The 22,705-nt window shown below is 45.8% G+C and overlaps 1 protein-coding gene and 1 long non-coding RNA gene across 2 annotated transcripts; both read right to left on the bottom strand.

Annotated features, from left to right (window-relative positions):
• Positions 1-1,102: 1,102 nt before the first annotated feature.
• Positions 1,103-3,360, bottom strand: LOC120672145. Its single transcript, XR_005673969.1, has 2 exons — positions 2,993-3,360; positions 1,103-1,387 (listed from the first exon to the last, which is right to left on the bottom strand). It is a non-coding gene; the product is annotated as an uncharacterized LOC120672145 (long non-coding RNA).
• Positions 3,361-21,335: 17,975 nt separating this feature from the next.
• LOC120671954 (probable NADPH:quinone oxidoreductase 2) lies at positions 21,336-22,379 on the bottom strand. Its single transcript, XM_039952231.1, has 3 exons — positions 22,184-22,379; positions 21,907-22,098; positions 21,336-21,813 (listed from the first exon to the last, which is right to left on the bottom strand). The coding sequence occupies exons 1-3, from the start codon at positions 22,287-22,289 to the stop codon at positions 21,593-21,595; spliced, it is 519 nt and encodes a 172-aa protein (XP_039808165.1). The 5' UTR covers positions 22,290-22,379; the 3' UTR covers positions 21,336-21,592.
• Between the last annotated feature and the right edge of the window lie 326 nt (positions 22,380-22,705).

The following is a 22,705-nucleotide window of genomic DNA, read 5'->3' as shown; positions in this document are numbered from 1 at the left end:
AGGATGGTTACTGTAGCATCAATGTAGCAAATCATCGATTAATTACCGTCATTAGATTCGTCTCGAAAAGTTATACTCATCCCTGAAAAAGTTTTATAAATAGACTTCATTTAGTACTTCATGCGAACGTTTGTCTTTTTGTGTAAACTTGACAAGACGTTTAACCAAACACGGCCATGGATGGAGACGGAGACGAGAGGTCGAGGCGAAGACTGCAATGCATGTGCTCATCACGATCAGGCGGCAGCGATGCGCTCTGTCCGCTAGCTAGCTACCTGCTCTCGCGTGCCAAATTAAACGCTTCCGTTTCCTCTGCTTGTTGCTGATGATGCCGCCGATGGCCAGGTTAGCTTGCCGACGGTCTTGGATTGCCATGGCATCTCTTCTTGCCGCCACTGCACGTGACGTAGTAGGGGCCTTTAGGCCCAGATCATAATCCGTAAATCCCATAAACACAAAAAAAATCACATTAAATGTTTAGACACATACATAAAGTACTAAATGAAGTCTATTTACAATACATTTTGTATGGATGGGCTGTAAATCGCGAAACGAATCTAATGTGCCTACTTAATCTATGATTTGCAACGGTGATGCTACAGTAATCATCCGCTAATTATGGACTAATCATGAATTAATTAACATTATTAGATTCGTCTCGCGATTTACAATCCATCTATGCAAAAAAAATTTGTTAATAAACTTCATTTAGTATTTCAAATTAGCAAAATTCCATCGCAAATTTTTTTTGAGTTCCATCTAAACACGCCTTACTTGTTTGGTGAACCCTAGTACGTTTTACACAGGCGGGCGGGATCATTCTGTTTCAATTATTTCTGCCCTGTCCTAGGCTCTAGCTGCCTGTCTCAGCATATCTGCATGCGGCCTCAATGATTTTGAACGAACCTCTCCTGTCCTGTTGGCCCGACAATAATGACCACTAGAAATAACACGCGGCATTGCTGTGCTGAAGCCATTATCTACATTTGGTTTTGCCGCTTATTTGTACATATTTTGTAGTTTTGAATTTGTAAAAAACAAATGTACTGATCTGTGAGCACCATAATTGCATTGAACCACCAGAATTCTAAATGTTACATGATTTTATAAAGATCTTGACTTAACATAGGGGCCAAAAGATTGTTGTTTCAGATGTACTGGGCAAAAGATATGTGTTTGCCATTACACGAAGAGCATGGTGTTACCAAAGATTTGTGTACCACAATAGCAAAATACAAGGGTCATATTATCAGCTTGTTGAGAGTAAAATATTATTCTCCAATGTTTTTTCCATCTGTAGTTCACAAAAGCTAACTGGATAGTAGTAAACAAAATCTTCTAATGCCAAATGTGTTTCCATCTCCTTCACTCCTTCGTTCCTTGATATCTGATTCATATGGAAAAAGTAATTAAGTACAGTTGAATCAAATTTAAAAAGATAACATTTCACAGTTAACCAATCACCATGCGCAGTCATTACAATAGTAGGCACTACACTTACGGACATTAACTGTTGTCCACACATACAAGGTAAACAATGTCCAAACAATTAACTTTATAAAATTCAACAAGCCATGTTATACTGATCCATGATACATATTTTAACAATTTGCAGACAGAAGATGATCCTGAAGAAAGTTATTCAGGTCAGAAGATGGCACACTTAACTGTTATTGAAGTTATTTTGCTTTGTTCTACCTAAATTTTAACTAATGCCATTGTCATTAAACTGATGCTAAGTGACTGTAAGGGGCAGCAAGATTTAATTGTGCACTTTTGTCATCTCCATCTAATGAGGCAACAACGTTGCAGTATGCTGAGTACCGAGTGTATGCAATGAATAATAACATTGGTGAAGAGTCACCACTTTAGCTCGAAAATTGCACATCAACTGAATAATAAACTGAGCGTTATTAGGAATCTGGTTTTCTTTAGTGCAGCAAGATTTTTGTGGTGGTTCAAGTCTATTAGAATTATGAGCATTAGTTCTAGTCTTGGGAGTTTAACTGTCTAACACAAGGTAAAGCATTTGGACATTTAGGTAATTAATGCTCCCACTGAATATGTGTGTTAATTCTGATGATCTTTAACATAACTATGGGACAGGGGCTGTTTTGCTGACCACTTTTATACAACAATTTTTTATGGCATCTGACACATTTGGCTTGCAAGTCTACATATACACACCCTGCAAACATGCCTCTATCAGTGGAAGGGAATTTTCAATGGGTGCAGAGACAAAACTGTGCATGCTCCCTCCTTCGAAGAGTTCAAGAAAACTTGCTGATTGTGTCATTATTCTGCTGGTTTATTCCAGTGTCATCTTGAAAAAGAAAAAATGGACGCTAGTGTTGGTCTAGTTGGCAGTTATATCATAAGCCTCATCTCATTGGTGATTTGCACTTGGTATGATCTAATGTTCAATTTAATAATGCATATGGGTGCTTACCTACCAGGTTAAATTAGTGTGCCGCTGGAGGTTACTTAGATGGTAGTGATACTGAATTACTGACGCAGGTGGCTAATATGGAAGGAAAGAACCCTCTGTCTGATACATAAACTAAGTCATATTGCTGCATGAAACCAAGCTGATAGAAAATAGAACATGATGTAATGGGTAATAAATTGAGTCGCGAGCCGTGGCCGCGGTACAAGCCACAACGAGAGGCAAGCGGAATGGCTGGCTAGGCTAGTGGCGGCGGATGGTAGGTCTCAGCCGTGGGTGCTGAATGACCGGTGCTATCTATCCCAGCCACGCTGCCTTGGCCGCGCTGTCTGCCTGCGTGCTTGTGTGGTGTGAGTGCGACCTGACCTGAACTGGCCTTGTGAGTCTGAGGGCGAAGGAAGGAGAGGACAGGCCGGGGAGGAGCCGAGGAGGGATGGCCACTGCTTGCCTACGCACTACAGGCCGGGCAGGATCCGACTATCCGAGGCTTGTTCTGACCTGGCGCAGCACCAAAAGGAAAAATCTAGACCATCAATGAGCACGTACGGGGAGTTGGCCCGGGAGATGGAGGCGGAGGACCTCTTGGAGGCATCGCCGTCGTGTCCGTGGCCGTTCTCGGCGGGAGGGAGCCTCCTCTTGGAGGCGGTGGCGGAGGAGATGCTCCTCCGGCCGGGGTCGCTGTGCTCGGCCGGCCCCGCGCCACCGTCCATCCTCCCACCGCGCGACGCCCACGGGGGGGAGGCGAGGGGCCTCGGATTGGCGACAGTGCTGATCCGCAGGCGGGGGCGGCGGCGGGGTGAGGTGCCTCCTCCCCCATCAAATGGCGAGGACTATAGGGTTTAGGAAAACTGGGATGGATCTTATTCGAACTTCAGAGTCTTAGTACAACAATAGAGAAATCGGACTCAGGAGCAAAGAACAGTAACCATTCTCTAATCGCGCGGTCAAAGGTTTTATTAGATTCTTCAGGGTTACTAGCACGGGGGTTCTGAAATTAGTTTTGTAAATAGGCTTTGTTTGACACCGTAATTAGCGGTCAAAGTGTCACTATTCACTAATTAGAACCAAACCAAACAAGGCTAAGGCACGGGGAACTAGGGAAGGCAGAGGGACCCGCGGAGATAAAAAGCTACGAGGAAGGTGAAGGGACCGAGGTGTGTTACTCGGCACAGTAAAAATGGAGAATTCTGACTACCGTCAAAATGTTGTTTGTACGAACGAAATACCAAACGCCCGATCCGTACGATTTTGAAAGGCCTTCTGACATGGCACAACCACAGCCCGTTTTATTAGCCGGGAATGGTAGGTAGAGATACGTACGTACTCCTACACTGCGAGATGTTCAGGTACAAACAAACACATGCATGCTACGGAGCCCTACACTGATTGACAATGGCTATTTAATTAATTTCGTCCTCCAAAAGACCAAAACAATCTTCACCACGAATCAGGCAAGATCGATGTATCCGTCAAAAAACTGGTCTTGGCGTCAAGTTCCGCCTCCGATCCAGCCGGCATCCCCAGCTGAGCAGAGCTCTGCTAGCTAGCTATATAGAGAGACCAAGCTCCCTTCACTCACCAGCACCCAACACCACGCATGGTCCAGCAAACAACTTATTAGCTCTGCCCTGCATATTATTACTGGTACCACACCTACATTATTACAATACTTGCCAAATCTACCTCAAGCTAATTAAGGTTCTAACTTCTAACGACGACGTGCGTCGTCGGCGGCCGGCCACCATGTCTCGCCATCGGCGGCAACCGTCTCGCGCGCTCCCTCTCGACTTCAACGTCGACGACGACGAGGGGCCAGCAGCAGGAGCGCCCAAGGGCGCCACCTCGGTTGACGGGAGCCAGAAACCCGGTGCTGGCAGTGGTGGCGTCCGAGGAGATGCCGCCAAAGGGCGCGAAGGGCACACTAGTAAGAAGAAGCCACCGGCGGCCACTGGCGGCAGGTCTTCGGCGGAGGAAGCCGGCAAGCACAAGTCGCAAGGCGATGCTACTACCGGTGGCCGTTAATTAGAGTCCAAGACCGACGCGGCAGCAGCTACCATTCTGCACGGTTCTACGCTTTCATCCGATCCATTCCTATGTAACATTCATACATCCGGTACGTTGCAATAATTTAATTATGCTCATCGATCGATCTGCTTATCATACTAGTTCGTCTTGTAATAAGCAACCTTCCAAGACATGTACTTTGGCTAGTGGCCAAGCCCAGAGCATTCACGTGGATGCAAGGTCTATCCATTCCAATCTCAAAGTTCTTTTTTAGAGTTCTTTGATTTTTATATGGAATATGGAATCCTGCTAAAGGAGTGGGAGACTATCATCTAGGCACCTACTATCCTTAATCAGTCTTTTCCATCGCGAGACGACTCTTGCTAAAAGAAGAGTAGCAGCTGGATTGGTTAGCGAGCACACCACCGAAGCGGGAGGACAATGGATCTAATCCATGGTCCACCCGTACACTTGGCTTTTTTAATCCTTCAATAAAAAAAGAGACGACTTTTGCTCATGGAGCCATTTTGTGTCGTCCTTTATGACGTTATTATTTTCCAGCAATATATATATTTTTCCTTCATATAATCGTTCAGTTTTTATCTTGTACAAACAGAAAATGAAGCACCTTGACTCCTTTGGAGTCAGGAGAGCTATGACACTTTCATGACGACCGCCAGTACCAAAAAAATGAGGTGTCAGACCAATTCGTTTTTTTACTGGTGTCTACACTCTACAGCTTAAATACTGACATAGACCGTCAATTCACAGTTGAGCAGAAAGTTTCGTAGCTGAAGAAAATATAACTTTCGACATATGCAGCAACTAATGAATGCTTATGTAGCTACTAAACTCGCAAAACATTTGAAGAGGTGGGCGATATGATCTGAAACTTGCTCGATGGAGTCATGAACTCACAAGTCACAACCCCACCACCATACCAATAGTATTTTTCTTAGTTAGCACAAAATGCATCTTTTTTTAACGGAACTGACAGGAGAGCTGCCTGTCATATTAATAAGAAGAAGAAGGAAAGCCAAGAGACTTCAACACTGTACAGAAGTTAGCACAAATCAAGAAAAAAGTGGACTGCAAAAAATACGCAAGCAGACTCACACTCTACCAGTAAGGCGTGCCAGATGATTCGTGCCAGCCACAGAACACATTGATGCCTCGTCTCTGATTTTTGCAGTTACCACGAAAGAAGGCGCTTCTGGAAAATGCGAGCGTTGCACCAATGGCATGAAATTGATAGTGAATTATCCCCTTAACCTCTGGCTCATAGCTTGCCTGACGTGACCTCTGTATCAGCTATTCAGTTCAACAAGTGTTAGAGCTACATATGCACAGAGTTAGCACCCTGCAAAAAAAAAGACCAAGCTATCGTCCTCAATTTTTTTTATTTCAACTCTAATGTTACATTGCGGACCTTGTTCATCATTCGGTTGTCCTAAAAATTGCACAAGACGGATGCATGATCTTGTTTTGCGGCCTGGGCCGGCTGGACCGCAAGAGGCGCCTTTGATCTAAGGCCTCTGAAGATAACATATCGCCACTAGCAGCATAATTAGGCCCACTGCAGCCTGCAGGTTGTGCTCGCCCGCCTGCACGAAACCCATTAGGAGGGGAGAAGGGGAAGACGGAGCGGCCTGGGTACGGCGGAGCTCCGGCAAGCGGCAAGGCACGGCCTCAAGCGGAGGCGGCGTTCCTCGCAACGCAGGGGGTGGACGGCGTTCAAATACCGACCGGGTGGACGGTATTTGAAATACCGTCCACCCTGTGGGTACACTCCTAAAATACCGTCCACCCTGTGGATTCAGCGCATAAGGGGATTCCCCATTGCCTTGCCGGCGAAGACGGCCGGCGACGGAGCGACCGGAGACGTGTCTGGGGGAATTCCTCGCCCCCGCTCCACCGTCAGCGGGACAGGTCTCCATGCCGGCCTAGCAAGTACGTGCCTGCGTCTGAATGGTTGCCATGGTAGGTGTCTGCTCAGGTTCAGCATGGATTCTGCGAGTTTTGGAATTATTTGCATGACCAAATCGTGTCCATTAGCATCTTTGGACTTTGCGTTGAGTTCTGCACAAAGGAGTTCCTTGAGCTTGAGCCAACTGAAAAGTTGGACATAGGTCTCTTCCATGGCATCGGTCTCTCAGATTCCAGCGGGTCAAGGCAGCTAAGTGGAAGTTTTGTTCTTCTTCACAAAACTAATCATCTGATAATTGTGGTTTTGCATTATTGCCACCGAGTCACACGGAATTATTCAAGACATCAATTCGAGTGTACGCTAGCACAGATCTCTGGCATTTGGAGTGCAATGATCTGCATCCGCTTAGACAATCTCATGGGTACTAGTACTTACTCTTAATACTATACACTGTGGAGAGTGAGAGCTGTGAGCAAACGAGCGTTCCTGAGACGACACGTGTCGTGCCATGGAGAGATAGCCCGACGCGGGCCATTTGATCTGTCGCGGACGGTCGATCCACGCCGCTCCTTTGTTTTTTTGCAAATAGACCCTTCAAGTTTTTTATTCAAACCCGCAGTCCACGATTTTTTGCAAAACACCCCCCCACACACACCCTCACAGCATCCCCCACTCCCCCCGGGCCTCCCCCCTCCCCTAACCCTAACCCTAGCGTGCCTGCCGGTCGCCGCCCTCCGCCCCCGCTGCTGGTCGCCGACCTCGGCCGCCGCCCCTCCCGGGCTCCGCACCTCTCGACCCCCGCCGTCGCCACCGCTCCGATCCCTGTCGTTCGCTCCGCCTCGCCGTGGCGAGGGGGATCCGACCGGCGGCGTCCCGGTGGCGGATCTGGACTGCTTCACCCTCCGGCGCCGTCGTCCACCAAGGTCCCCGCCCCCTTCCCCCTCTCGCTCCATCTCGGTCGCTGCTGGCTTCCGTGCGCCCTAGTGGATCACGGAGGCAGATCTGGCTGGCGGTGCGGGGGTGCCGTTTCCACGCAGCGGAGCGCGTCGCCTGAAGGGGTGTGCGGCGGCGGCGACCTCCTCCATGCGCAGGGCACAGGCCATCGATGGCCGCTGGGTGCGGGGGCTGCCTACTCCAGGCGGCCCCTCTTTGCCGCTGCCATCGCCACGCTGTAGAGGGAGGGAGCTCGAGGTCGGGAGGGAGAAGGGAGGGAGCTCTAGGCTGGGAGGAAAAAGGGAGGGAGCTGGAGGCTGATGAGGGAAGAGGGCTGCGCGGATGGACGGGCGGCCGGTCGCCGCCCTCCTCCGCCGGAGAGAGCCGATGCGGCGGAGCAGCCAAGGCGCACTCGAGATGGGGGGGATAAATGGGAAGGAGAGGGCGTTGGGGGTGTTGACACCGTTTTTTGACACGTGTCAAGGGATGTGATTTTTGTGAAGAGAAGGTGTCTGATTTGGAAGAAATCAAAAGATGCACAGTGTTGGAATTGGCCGATGGAGTCCGTCCGATGGACCAAAGGAATATACCATGAAGATGCTGATTTGTCCGTTCTGGTGTTCGGCCGATGGACAGTTGCCGATGAAGTCAAGGAAGGAGGAGAGGATCCGGACTCTACCAGAATCTTGATCATTCGGTTGTAATATTTAAAGTAGTTTATCTTTTAGAAAGTCTTTTCTTTTTAGTCAAGTAATGTTTGCCGTGATCGGTTAGGACTTAATAGCGCTAGGCTATATATATCAGTTATAAGGGACCGGAAAAACTTGATACACATCCAATACAACAAACTTTACAATTCCTTTGCACTTTTTCCGCGACTTCGCCTTTTCTCTTCTTTTTTCGACGAGTTCTTTCAAGTTGATAAAGGACGCCCCACATTCGAGCGAATTGATTTGCTGGTGAGTTTTCGTTTTACCGAGTATATTTGAGCTTTAGCTACCAGGCACATCGCTATGGCTTCGTTCAAATCTATTCAAAAGTTATCGAGTTTATCTAGGCTTTGACTTCTGGGCGCATCGCTGTCGTCTCGTCTAGATTTATTCACTAATTATCGATATCGGCTAGATTTTTAGGTTTTCCTATGCTTTTTGGCCATTATCACATCTAAAAATATATTAGAACGGCTTTAGGTTTTGGAGTGACACTTTTGTTATCTCAAGAGTCGGTTTAGATCTGTTTTTAGCTTCACATCATTTAAGTTACACATTCGTAGCTTAGATCTTGTCATACATACACGATCGGCTATTCAAAGCCGGTTTTGTCGTTTAGTGTATCGGCTGATCCTGCCGATGCGCTCTTTACTACGCGCTTGCATTTAATATCTTTTCATCGTCTATAGTATCGACAATGCTTGCCGATACGCCCATCTGAGAGATATTCGGAATCCCAGCCGATACGCTCTCGAATTTGACTTTATTTTCTCACTTGTCAATTTCAGGTCAAATTGACTGGCATGTTTGGTTGACTTTCCGTGACTCGGCGAACACTTGCCCTCGGATTCCAGTGTGTTGATTTTTACGTCAACACATCTTTTGGCACGCCTGGTGGGACACGAAAGCTTCAACATGGTGGAGCTCATAGATAAATCTGCAGTTAGTGAAGAAAACCAAATTCCTATTCCTGAAGATAAGCTCAAAGAAGAACAAAAGAAGGAATATGAAGAGTTGGTGGAGAAATTCAAATGTGAATGCCTCAAATCGTACAACGTTAACAGATTTGGTGAGGTGATCAAGAAGTTTAATCTTCCATCTTTCCAGCCATTGACAGAGGCTCAACGTGAAAACAAGATGATAGACGCAGTTGGCCAGACTGTGGCACAAGCCTTCATCAAGAGTGCAACAGTCATGGGCAACACGGTATACAATGCAGTGGTCAAGACTTTTGCTGAAGGCACGTTACCAGGGTGCATGGGTCCTTGCTATATACAACCAGATCAGATGCAATACACTCCTTTGGAGGTGTCTATGGCAGCAGCGCTGTCAGCTCAAAATAGCCAGGCAGGAACAAACAACAGTCAAACTCCACCCCAGATGACTATTGCAACATCGGCGGGTACGGCAGATCCTATCTACTCAACCACGCCGCTGATTGCTACAACTGTGCAAGGTGGATCTGCGTCCGTATTTCCTAAAGGATGGGATCCTGCTACTGAGTATGGTATGCATCCGGATTTCTTTTCTACGCCACCCAAGATGCAGTTTAATGCATTGGCTTCTCAGCCGATAGCCTCTCAGCCTGATCCATTGGCCGTTCAGCCTATCGGTATACAGCAGGATGCATTGGTAACACAGCTGAATGCACAAGGTGCATGGAGTCCACAACAGATGGCACAAGCTAATGCATCGGCGCCACCGCCGATGACCCCACAGCAGCATCTTGCTATCCTGCTCCAATCCCAGTCTCCTTCAGAAGTGTTATTGTCGCAATCTCCGCATCAGAAGGGAATCAACTGGGTATTCCACAATCAACCAACTGGACAGATACGGTATGTCAATGTGCCGTACATGGATATTACTGGTCAATAATCGGCTAACCCATCAGCTACACAGCCGACGATGACTCAGCAGACACCTAATCGGATAGCTCAGCAAGCCCAACAGATGCAATCGGCTGGACAGCCGATGAGTCATGTAGCTCAGCAACTTGCGATGATGACCAATGCAGCGAACACGGTTTCCCCTCAACAAATGCCAATAGTTAAGCCGCAAGTTGATTGGAGCACAAAGATAGCTGAAGTGATGAGGGAGCAGTTTGGTTTGAGTCCAAAACAACAATCCGTTATGTACAAGACTCCCTATCCTCCGACTTATGATCAAATTCCTCTCCCACACAAGTACAAGATGCCTGACTTCACGAAGTTCTCAGGGCAGGGAGAAGTTTCTACGATAGAACATGTTAATAAGTTCCTTCTACAGTTGGGAGAAGCGGGCAACCAGGATGCACTCAGAGTCCGTTTGTTCTCCTTGTCTTTGTCTGGATCGGCCTTTGCTTGGTTCACCACTTTACCAGCAAACTCTAAATTATATTGGGCCGATCTAGAGAGATAATTTCATCAGTTCTTCTTCTCTGGGATTACTGAGTTAAAGTTGACCGATTTGACCGGCTTGTGACAAAGAAATGATGAATCGGTTGCTGCTTTTATTCAAAGATTCAGAGATGTCAAGAACAAATGTTACAATTTGGTTCTGTCCGATCAGCAGTTGGCCGATGCAGCATTTAATGGCCTCTTGCCGCACATTAAAGATAAATATGCATCGCAAGAGTTTGAAAGTATTAGTCAGATCGCAAGCCGGATGACAGGAGAGACTCGATCCTATGAGTCCAAGAAGCCTTTTCAGAAGAAGATCAACTATGTGGAATATTCTGCTAATGATGAGTCTGAAGAGGAGCAAGAAACGGTCGCATCGGCTGAGTGGATACAGTACAACAAGAAGCTGGTGACGTGTTCGTTTGGAAAGAAAGAGCCTGAGTTGTATGGATTTGACATCACCAAAGCCGACAAGATCTTTGACTTGTTATTGTCGGAAGAATTGATCAAGTTGAAGCCATATCACAAGATTCCATCGGAGGACGGGCTCAAGAATATAAAGTACTGCAAGTGGCACAACGCCACATCGCATGATACAAATGAGTGCAAGGTCTTCCGACAGCAGATTCAGATGGCTTTTGAACAAGGGAGATTAAAGTTTGAGGCTCCCAACTAGACGATGAAGATCGACGGACATCCTTTCGCCACGAACATGGTTGATATGGCCAGAGATAAAGGTTCTTCTCAAGCTAAGATTCTGATGTCATCATCGGCCAAGAAATCTAGAGCTGTTGATCCTAAAGCGCAGATAGCGGCCGATGAGGTCAAAGGAAAGGGTCCGATGAGGAATGCTGAACGTTCATCGGCACCACGTAGACGTGTAACGTCTCAAATGCTGTTGAACAATTTTCAGCGTGATCGTGAAAGGCGGCAGCATAGAGAAGAAGAGGAGAGACGCGAGCAAAATCATTGGAGGTGTCCTTTCTTTGTCTACTACTGGGAAGAAAGGTTGATATTGCCATCGGCATATGATTGTCCCGAATGCAATGGTCAAGGCAGCCGATCATATGAAAGGTCGCGTCATGAGCCCTATCGGCGTGAGCGCACTCCTGTGCATGATCGGCTAGGAAAAAGGGTATCAGTGCATGATTGACTGGGGGCAGGACAATGCTACGTGATCCTGCTAGAAGAAGAGTGCCTGTATACGATCGGCTAGAACAAGTGGCCGATGACAGAGAACAAGATGATTAGCTGATGCGGAGAGATCCAGAACGTGAGCCTGATTGCACGGATCAATATCAATGGTGCCCAGAGGGTTTGACCAGGTCTCAGAAGCGACGTGTTCAGAGGTTACGCCAGCTGGAGATCATTGAGGAAGAATAAGAACAAATTCTGCGCAAGAAAGGGATTAGGTCACAAGTTTGGCGTGCTAAGCCCAGGGCCGATAGTGATGAAGATTCTGGATCATCGGCTGCGCTAATTAATATGGTTTTCATAATGCCGAAAGAGTTTATGGAGCCAGGTGATGAAGATCATGAACCAGAATTAGAGGAAGCCATGGAACTGTTAAATTTGGAACCATTGCCAGCAACATTTGAGAAGCCAGAAGATGATAAAAGACAACATCTTAAGGCACTGTTCCTGAAGGGATTCGTTGATAGCAAGCCTGTTACAAAGATGTTGGTTGATGGAGGTGCAGCTTTGAATATAATGCCCTATGTTATGCTACGCAAGCTTGGAAAGAATCAAGATGATCTGACGAAGACTGATATGATGCTTAAGGATTTCGAAGGGGTCGTGTCTCCTGCTTTGGGGGCATTATGCGTCGATCTCACAATTGGCAATAAGACCCTTCCCACTCCTTTCTTCGTTATTAATGGCAAAGGTTCATGCGGTTTGTTGTTGGGTCTGGATTGTATACATGCCAATTGTTGCATTCCATCTACTATGCATCAATGTTTGATTCAGTGGGTTGACGATACTATTGAAATAGTATTGGCCGATTCATCATTTAGTGTGGCATCGGCTGAAGCCCATATATTGAGTTATGATAAGATGAATTGTCTTTCTGGTCAGGCATGGGAGAAGGATTTCTTTCAAATGGCTGATTACGAAGTTACATCAGAAAAGTCAGGAGATTCTTCAGAAGAGTCTTGATCAATGAGGGATATGGCCGATTGTAGTATCGGTCGGATTTTGTAAGTAATAGCCGATACTAGGAAGTATTGCCTTTAGTGCGAAAAATATGTAAAAGCCGATTCGCAAGTTGGATGCATCGGTTGTAATATGGCCGACACGATATGAGTCGCCCTTAGACCAATAAATCACAAAGGCAGAGTTTCTGGAATTGGATCATGTGTTTGCAATTCCTGGAGATTATAATACATGGAGTGTCTTTACAGTAATCCTAGAGCTTCTCAGATTACTTTTATCGCACGCAGGCGAATTTGATCAATGTTTGCGATCACTTGATTATTATCCGCCGATGAGCTAGAAATCGAATGCAGACTCTTATGGAGTTGATATGCTTGACGAGCGTATTTCTACTTGTCTTCTTGGAGTTTGGTGATGGCCGGTGGAATCTGAGAAAGATCGTGATCTGTGATGTCTATTGTTTGGTTCACTCGATTAAGTTCTTGCAGAAGACGATCACGTTCAGCTTCCAATTTAGCCTTGTTCCACAAGATGCTAGCCTGGGTGTCATTCAGGGATTTGATTTCACCAATGGCCGATTCTGCTAAAGCTTTGAAGTCGTCCCTTTGTTTGATGACTTTTTCCTGCTGAAGACGATCGGCAAGTTGTTTCTGGGTCTTGTTGAATTGTGCACGATGACTCTCGATGAAGGCTGCAGGAGTTAATGTTTCTTCAATTGATTCTGGAAGCTTGCCCTCCAGTTCTTCTAAAATGGTGCGGATCGGCTGTGCATTCTTGATCAGTTGGCCGATGTCTTGATTTAGGAATTGGAGGGATTCTTGGAGTTTGGCCTTGATTTTATCTGACAATACAACTGGATCGGCCGACGTTGCTTCTTCTCCTTCTTCCTGGGGAGTGGCTCCAATTTGAAAAAAAACAGACTATTGTCTGGAGATTCTTGTGCCTGACAGGGAGATGTGTTTAGGATGGCCGATGAAAACAAAAGGATGATGAAATCGGCCAAGGGGAAGGATGCTTACTTGCTTCAGGCATATTTCCTCTATGTTGGAGCCAGCAGGGACGAGGAGCTGCGATGAAGAGCTCGGGATTGTAATGTCCGGTTGGTCCGATAGCGCATGGTCGGCAAGCTGAAGGATGATTGTCAGAATATACATAATGCATTTATGAGCAAGCTCTGAAGTCATACCTGTATCAATGGAGAATTTACTTTAGATTTCCTGGGAGCCGAAGGTGAATGCTGTGCCTGATGAAAATCAAAGGAAAATGATGCCAAATTCAAGATCATGGGAGAATTTAAATACTTGCTGAGTAAGCAGAATAATACCTGAATATTTGATGATGTATGAGGAGGTGTACTATGAGAGTCTTCTTCTCCTCCAGATTAGTATTCAGGGACATATTAATTATAAAGTAAGGATATGATCAGCATTCAGATAAAGTGAAGACATGGGGTTCAGGCTTTTACCTTCTGAAGAAGAGGAGGGAAGGTCAATCGGAGTGTCTGTTTGGAGTGTTGCTGCTGCTGAAGATTGGCTTGGAGATTTCTTTTTCTTATGAGTTGTCACCTTGGTATAAGATACCTTACGTTTTCTCCCAGTGGCCATATATGTCAGAGTTGGAGCACCATAGCCGATATTTGGCTTATCGGCTGGCAGGGCGTAGTTGATCGGATGTCCACTCCTACTGATTGTTGGAGAATTCCGGTCATCATCCTGCAAAGAGTAGAAGTTAAAAGGCTGCAAGCAAGAAGTGCTAAGGAACATTGTGGGGGTTGATTTTGCTTGTACCTCATTCTCGCCTGATTGATAATTGTTGTCTAGAGCGATGCAGTATAAGTTGGCCGATTTGCAGAAAATATGCTCTTGCCATTCAGACCACCATTGGATGAAAGGGGTGGTGGCAAAAGGTGCAGTCTGCCAATCGGCTAGAAGTATCATGTTCACATCAGGCTCCAGGTTTTTCAGCCGATTATAAGAGAGGGCGTTGTCAAGAGCTCCTCTGAACTGAACTTTGCTAGCGAAGAAGAGAAAAGGGGGCACTTGGCCAAATCCCAATTGTCTAGCTGCCATTGATGGATTATAAAACTCATAGCTAGAAGTATCTTTGCCAGCTGTGAAGTTGATTAGCAGAATTCTTGGAGAAATTATCTCTTTCATAATCTTTGTGGCTTCTTCATCAATCTTCCAAGAATCAAGCTGGAATTTGAAGAGATTCTCATAAATGACTTTTTCATCCTGATATGCAAACCAGATAGTAGAGATTTCTGGAAACCCATTGTAGAAAGATTTGAAAAAGTCAGTAATGCCAAGGGTCTTGGAATCATTGGCAATTATAATAACTGCTTCACCGAATGATGTGCATCGACGAGTGACGGTTTTTTCTTCTTCAGAGAAGTTTTCTGATGGGAATTCTATCTCTGATAATTCGACTGTTATAGTTTTGTGCATGTACATGTGCAGCCACAACTGAATAAACCACCAGGGGCCTCCCAAGTTGGTGATCGGCTGGTTCTTTCTGAGTCTTGATGATACTTGATGAAGCAGATGGTAAACTGACCCTAGAAGATGTTTGCCGAGAGGGACAGGGTTGCCAGTAGCCAGATTTTCTGCCAACTTGAGATTATTTTTGATGGGCCAACGGTTTTACTACAGAAAATAAATTTCTCAAGCCACATATTGAGGAATGCAGCATGTTCTCTGGCAGATACAAATCCAGTTTTCATGTTCTTATTGATATATCCTTTCCATCCGCCAATGTTCTTTGTTTCGATCTTGAAAGAAGCCTTTCCTAGCAGACGGAAAGGTCGATCAGAAACATAGATATTCAGGCCGGTGAGCATCACGACATCCATCAGAGTCGGTGTCATGGGTCCATGGTTGAACATGAATGCATTAAGCGCATCGGACCAGAAGTAGGAAGCTGATATGAGCATCAGCTCGTTCCTAATCATCTCCGATAATAATAGGTTCAGGCATTGGCTGATATCGTATTGTTCCCAGTTGGTCCTCTGGGAATTAGCTATTCTGCGGAACCAATTTCTCCATCCAGGGGTGGTGCTCGGCCAAGATCTGAAGGCCTGAGTCCAATCCACGTTCATAATGGAGGACTTAAGGGGGTCCTGCTGGTTTCCAAGTTGATTATACAAGTTGGGTCTGTGTGGCAGCCCCGCCTAAATTAATCCGGCTTAAGTGCGCTACCCATCATCAAAACGACAATCAGGGTTAACACGCACTTAAAACGGAGTAATCCGGCAGTGCTGTCGGGTAAAATCCCGATTAAACCACTTGAAATAGGATCGACAAAGCAGTCCAGAGAATGCAACATTCCGCAAATTTTACAATACAGAGTATGAAATTGAAATGCTATTACAAACCGAGTTTGAATTTATAAAAGTACAATAGAGTTCAAGAGTGACAGAAAACGAACGATAATCTAGCGATGAAACAAGACGTCATGATGAAGCCCGTACATGACGTCATCCATCCTCAGATGTACCACCTGAAAAACAAACCCACAAGCAAGGCTGAGTATACTAATACTCAGCAAGGCTTACCCGACTAAGGGTATACTTAGCCCTTTTATCTAGACATGCAAGGCTTTTGGCTTGAGGGGTTTATTTGCCGAAAAGCAGTAAAGAGTAGATCCTTAATTGCAGGTTATAGTTTGCAGGTTCTAGTTCAATTACCCATTCTAGGTGAGCATCTATCCTATAGCATGCATGGTGAAAACAATTATCTTTTATTATCCAATCAACCATATTCATCATCCTCATCTCTCACTTCTTACTCTATGTGGCAAAAGGGTTAAGCAGTCCCAAACCGTGAGAAGCGGACGATTCGAATCGAATTTGTTAACCTGGCCAGGCAGACCTAACACACACGTATGGGAACCAAGTCACCCACACGACTTTTCCCCTTTCTTTCCGGGTTGTGGATCAGGGTCACCGTCCTCGACTACAGAGTACGACGACTCTGCACCCGCATGTGCGCGCATGAGAAACGACGTTCAAAGAAGGTGAGGGAGAAGTCCACTCGCCGGGCCAATCAGGTACTTAAGCGCCATATTTCTCGGCATGTGGTTAGTACGTTCAAACGCTTAACCACCACTACCACACACTGCGGCCTTAACATCTTTTACTAGACAGACGGGGTATCACAAGTACCACAACCCCGCCCGTGAGCCTTATAGTTGCAGTATGTAGTAAACATTCAACTCCTATAATTCTCGCGAGTGACAGGAAATCACTCGACTTCTACCGAACCATTAGCCTAGCCAACTAGCGACCTACACATACTAGTGTTCAAGCATAGGTACCTAAGATAATGCAACTAAGGTTCCAAGCAACTCCTGTAAATTTAAATGCGCAAGTAGATAGAAACAAAAATAAATTGCATAAATTTAAAATAGTAGGACATGCTCCGGGGCTTGCCTGGGAATAACACTAGGTCAGTGTTAGTTAGAGAATAACTGCTCGGCAAACGTCTTCCTTCGGTCGTGTACATCGGGATCCATCCGTCCATCTTCTGGATGTGTCCACCATTCACCGTCTTCTGGCTCGACTCCAACGTCACATCCTTCACATGGTTCATCTATCGTACCTAAATAAAATGCAACAATGTATACGTATGAATGCAAAGTTCCGAGTGGCTTAGTGATTTAGGTGTTATTAGTTTTCCTTCACGATAAAGTTGCAGTCCAACATGAGGTGAGTTTGGATATGAAACTTCTTAATTAACATTTCCTGGGCAGTCATTTATGAAGTAGTTATTTAATACAACTTAGTTCATAAAAGAACGGGGTGGTTTCAAAATCTTACTAACTCATGTAACACCAGCACTTTAACAAAGACTAAATCACCAGTGTATAGTCCAACAATAAAGTTCCTCCTAGCTAAAGGCTAAATTGTATAGGTCAAATAGTGCAATTAATGGCAGTGAAAGCTTAACTGAACGTTGACTATCCTAAGATGAGATTACTATAAATTTTTCAGATTTAAAAGATCAGTACACAAGGCATGAAAAATAAAACACGTGATCGCTACATTAATCAAGTTTAAGTCATACAAGCAATTATACTGAGTTTCAGGGGCTCAAACTTTACTGTCATGATTATGTACTCAAGGGAGAGCTCTAGTAAAAATATGAGATTTTTCTAATGAAGGAAACTAGGTTTTTTGATTTACAAAGTTTATTCATGAATAAATCAAAAGGACTAGTGATACCTTACTAAAAATTCCCAAAATTTTTCTCTAGCATCTAGGAACTAAAGTAAGGCTCAGGAAAATTTCAGCTCCTATGGATTTAATTTTATTTAACATAAGCATAAACCAAGATCTAATGAAACATATAGCTAGAGTTGCCAAAATGTCATCAAATTTTTAAAGTAAGGTACTCATCTAGGGTATAGCATACTGTCCAAAAACTAGCCTTAGTTCATGACTACAACAGGAGATACATTTGTGTGCTATTTAATCTAATCTTTATCCTAGATTAAAATAGAAGCATAATACGAACATGTGACTGTAACAAAAGTTGTAGGTTTTTATCTAAGGATTCCAAAACATTTTAGTTTGTATTTTTATGATTTTTCTACGATTTTATATGGAATTTACAAGTTTGCTGTTTTTGAAAACAAAAGAAAAAGGAAACGAACTTTTGCATCTAGGCCCCTGGGTTTCTGTTTCTTCTCACGGGAGGCCCTTGGCGGAGGGAACAGAACAGGGGAGGGTCTACGGCACCGTTTTCCGGCGAGGGGTGGCACCGGAGGTGGGGGAAAAGTTGGGGAAAAGGGAGAGGAGGTCGAGCCGCACCCGTAGAAGGTCTCGGTGGTGGCTGGGGTGCTTGGAATCGGCGGCACCGCGGAGAGCGGCGGCTGGCGGTGGTCTGTTCCGGCGCGGCGGCGCTCCGGTGGGCAAGGGCGAGCAGTGGAGGGGTCGGTGAGCTTCAGGGGGAGGTCGTGGAGCGATTCCCGGGCTCAGTTTGGACGAAGGAAGACTGGAGGTGGGAGCTCCACGGGAGCAGGGCGACGGCGGCCATGGGGTGTCGCGGCGGCAGTGTTCCGGAGGCTCTGGGCGGCGATGAGCGGGCTGGGAGGGACCTGTGAGCTGAGAGGGACGCGTTCCCGGGGGTGGCTCGAGTCGAGGGAGGACAAAGGAGGGGGCTCCGCGTGGAGGCCGTGGGCGGCAGCGCCAGGGACGCGACGGCGAGCGCCCTGGCGCAGGGAAAAAATCTCGGCTCGGCTCTGGAGAAAGGGAAAGGAGTGGAGAGGGGGTCGAGCACGTCTGCTGCACGGGCCAAAGGGGAGGAAACGGGCAAGGAAGGAGGCGAGGCGCAGTCGGTCGGGTCGTCACGGCTTCGTCGTGGCGGCTCGGCGTCGAACCTCGGCGTGCGCGCAAATGGACGGCGACGCGTGGCGATTCGAGAAGCTCCAGGAAGGCACCAGGGGCGCGGCGCGTGGCCGACGGCGGCGGCGTGCGGCGGCAAACGCCGTCGTCACGGCGAGAACAGAGAGGGAGGTGTGAGGGAATGGAGGTAATGGCAGTTTCGTAAATAAAGCGAAGTTCAAAACTCCAGTTTGAAAACTCAAATTTTCTCCTTCTACATGGCCTCAAATGAAAAACTTTTGAATACCAAACTTGCTTAGAATTTCGAGATCTACAACTTTCGTTTTAGGCAAAAGTTCATTTGAAGCTTCTTTTGAAAGATAAAATTTAAAACTTAAGTGCATTTGAAAATGTCCTGTGCGCTTCGAAATTCAAATGTTTCTTCCATTTTTGTGCGGTAACTCGAAAAACTTTGAACACAAAAGTTGTTCGTCTTTTGAAAACCTACAACTTTGGTTTTGGACAAAAATTCATTTGAGCTATATTTTAGAAATTATTTTCAAAACAGATTAGTTTGAAATTTGACAGATAATTTAAATCTTCGAACACTACGGTTCAAAGGACCTGTCATTTTATGTTCAAACTTTTATTTTCTCTCTTTGACTTCAACAAGACTTTGATTTAACATGATTTTAGAGAGACGCCTATTCGTTTTCATATGTATACTTACATTGGTTTACAAAATTATTTACGATTTCTGACCTATGCATCTATACACATACACGTGCATGCACACATAAATGTATTCGAGTCCATCTTCTTGGTTGATTATGCATAATATCGTATTTAATATTTCTTGCTTAGCATTTTAAAACTCTGGGATGTCACAGTCTGGATTTCCCATGGGACCTAAGCAGATCATGCTAGGTTGATTTTCTAGCGGAATAATCATGTTAGCCCTCAGATTCTGAAAACGAAGGCAGAAATGAGGAACACGACTGAAGGGATCGGAAGGGGGTGAAAAACAAATGCTACGGATGAAGAAGGGAGACGTACGTCTGGAATCTCGGAGATGGACGCCATTGCTGGAGGGGATGGTCCTTGGACTTGAATCTTCGAAACCCTAGAGAGCTGCGATGGTGGCGGCGAAACAGATGTGTTCTCGAGCAAGAGAGAAGGTGGAGGTGCTACAGGGAATGTGCCAGCGGAGAGGAAGATAGAGATATTTATAATCTTTGTCCAAGGGTAGAGTGGGGATTTGGTGCACTGTTTGTTTAGAAGACAGAGATTCGTTTAGACGTTGGCAAACATGATTAGAGTTAATTTCGGTGCAAAACAAATTACTCCGAAACTGGGGGGCATGTGTTGACACCGTTTTTTGACACGTGTCAAGAGAGGTAATTTTTGTGAAGAGAAGGTGACCGATTTGGAAGAAATCAAAAGATGCACAGTGTTGGAATCGGCCGATGGAGTCCATCCGATGGACCAGAGGAATATACCATGAAGATGCTGATTTGTCTGTTCTAGTGTTCGGCTGATGGATAGTTGCCGATGAAGTCAAGAAAGGAGAAGAGGATCCAGACTCTACGAGACTCTTGATTATTCGGTTGTAATATTTAAAGTAGTTTATCTTTTAGAAAGTCTTTTCTTTTTAGTTAATTAATGTTTGCCATGATCGGTTAGGACTTGATAGCGCTAGGCTATATATATCAGTTGTAAGGGACCGGAAAAACTTGGTACACATCTAATACAACAAACTTTACAATTCATTTGCACTTTTTCGGCGACTTCGCCTTTTCTCTTCTTTTTTCGACGAGTTCTTTCAAGTTGATCAAGGACGCCTCATATTCGAACGACTTGATTTGCTGGTGAGTTTTCGTTTTACCGAGTATATTTGAGCTTTAGCTACCGGGCGCATCGATGTGGCTTCGTTCAAATCTATTCAAAAGTTATCGAGTTTATCTAGACTTTGACTTCTGGGCGCATCGTTGTCGTCTTGTCTAGATTTATTCACCAATTATCGATATCGGCTAGATTTGTAGGTTTTTCTATACTTTTTGGCCATTATCACATCTAAAAACATACTAGATCGGCTTTAGATTTTGGAGTGACACTTTTGTTATCTCAAGAGCCGGTTTAGATCTGTTTTTAGCTTCACATCATTTAAGTTACACATTCGTAGCTTAGATCTTATCATATATATATATATAATCGGCTATTCAAAGCCGGTTTTGTTGTTTAGTGTATCGGCTGATCCTGCCGATGCGCTTTTTACTACGCGCTTGCATTTAATATTTTTTCATCGTCTATAGTATCAGCCAAGCTTTGCTTATACGCCCATCTGAGAGATATTCGGAGTCCCAGCCGATACGCTCTCGAATTTGATTTTATTTTCTCCCTTGTCAATTTCAGGTCAAATTGACGGGCACGCTTGGTTGACTTTATGTAATTCGGCGAACACTTGTCCTCAAATTCCAGTGTGTTGATTTTTGCGTCAACATGGGGTAAAAAATTATAGAATAAAACTGAGTGGATGGAGACATGGGGCGCGGCGAAGCGCGTTGCTGAACTAGAAGTAGTAGGTACTATTCACCTCAAGAAACAAATGGAGCCATCAACTCCCCGGTTCAGAGCTTGCAGTCTTCCCCTGGAGCCTCAGCGCGAAAGCTTGCAGCGACAGGAGCATCTTCCTGAGCTGCTCCTTGGTCTCTGAATCGATCAGGTTGCAATCATCGTCGAACTTTTTCGGGGCACGTGTGCTTTGGTGAAGATCTCTGGCTTGTTGATGAAATGGATGTCAAGAAACACCCCGACCTGCCGGATGTGGTACTGCGACCGGCTGCCGCCGGACCCGCCCGACGCGCTCAGGATCGCCGCGGCTCTGTCTGCAAAGCAGTTTGGCGGCCGCGATCCCCAATCTAGCGCGTTCTTCAGAGGGCCTGCAAGGGAGAGGCGTCCAGAGCATGCAGTCAGGGACGCGGGATTCAGAAGGAAATATTGGTGCTCTGAGTTCAGACTTCAGGGTCGCGTACCTGAAATGGAGTAGTTGTACTCGGGCGAGGAGAAGAGGAAGCAGTCGGCCGCGCGGACCTTGGCGCAGAACGCCTCGACGGCCGGCGGGAAGCCGCCGTCGACCTCGAGGCCGGTGTTGAGCAACGGCAGCTCGGAGATGTCGACGTGGTCGACCTGCAACCCCGGGATGGACTCCTGGCAGATCTCCGCGGCTTTAGCCGTGCTCAGCGGTCAGCAGCCACACAACACTGAGGCTAAATTCAGATAAGAAGAGAGCGAGACAGGGTTGGAACTTACCGGCGCGGATGAGGCCGGTGTTGGCCGACGCCCTGCGGAGCGAGCCGGAGATCGCCGCCAGCCTCAGGGCGGTCTTCGCCGGCGCCTGTGCCGTGGAGGCTTCCATGAGTGACTGTGACGTGTCGGAGTCGGGTTGAGTGGTGATCTTACCTCCTCCTACCTGGCAACCTTACAGTGTTTGGATCTGCAGAGGTAGTAGGTGTGTATGGCTGTGTTTAGATCCGCGAAAGTTTGGAAGAAAAAGTCGCATAGGTTATTGTAGTATACTGTAGCATTTTTTGTTTGTTTGTGGTAAATATTGTTCTATTATAGACTAACTAGGCTCAAAAGATTCGTCTCACAACGTACATCAAAACTATGCTATTAGTTTTTTTATTTACCTACATTTAATACTACATGCATGGGTCATTTGCTATATTTAGTATTTCGATGTGATTTCGATGTGATGGAAAGTTTGTAAAGTTTGGAGGAGTTTGGGGAAGTGAACACAGTCTATATGTAGCAACTAGCAAAGCGATGCGG

This window comes from Panicum virgatum, chromosome 5N (assembly GCF_016808335.1).
Source record: "Panicum virgatum strain AP13 chromosome 5N, P.virgatum_v5, whole genome shotgun sequence".
NCBI lineage: Eukaryota > Viridiplantae > Streptophyta > Magnoliopsida > Poales > Poaceae > Panicum > Panicum virgatum.
The sequence above is the reverse complement of the archived record's forward strand: the minus strand, read 5'-3'. Positions and strand labels throughout refer to the sequence as shown.

What these genes read in the sequence shown, in the direction of transcription:
- LOC120671954 (XM_039952231.1), bottom strand. Translation starts at nt 22,289, where the DNA reads ATGGAAGCCTCCACGGCACAGGCGCCGGCGAAGACCGCCCTGAGGCTG. An exon ending in CACCGGCCTCATCCGCGCCG is followed by an intron (nt 22,099 to 22,183) that starts GTAAGTTCCAAC and finishes GCACGGCTAAAG; the next exon opens with CCGCGGAGATCTGCCAGGAG. An exon ending in GTACAACTACTCCATTTCAG is followed by an intron (nt 21,814 to 21,906) that starts GTACGCGACCCT and finishes TCTCCCTTGCAG; the next exon opens with GCCCTCTGAAGAACGCGCTA.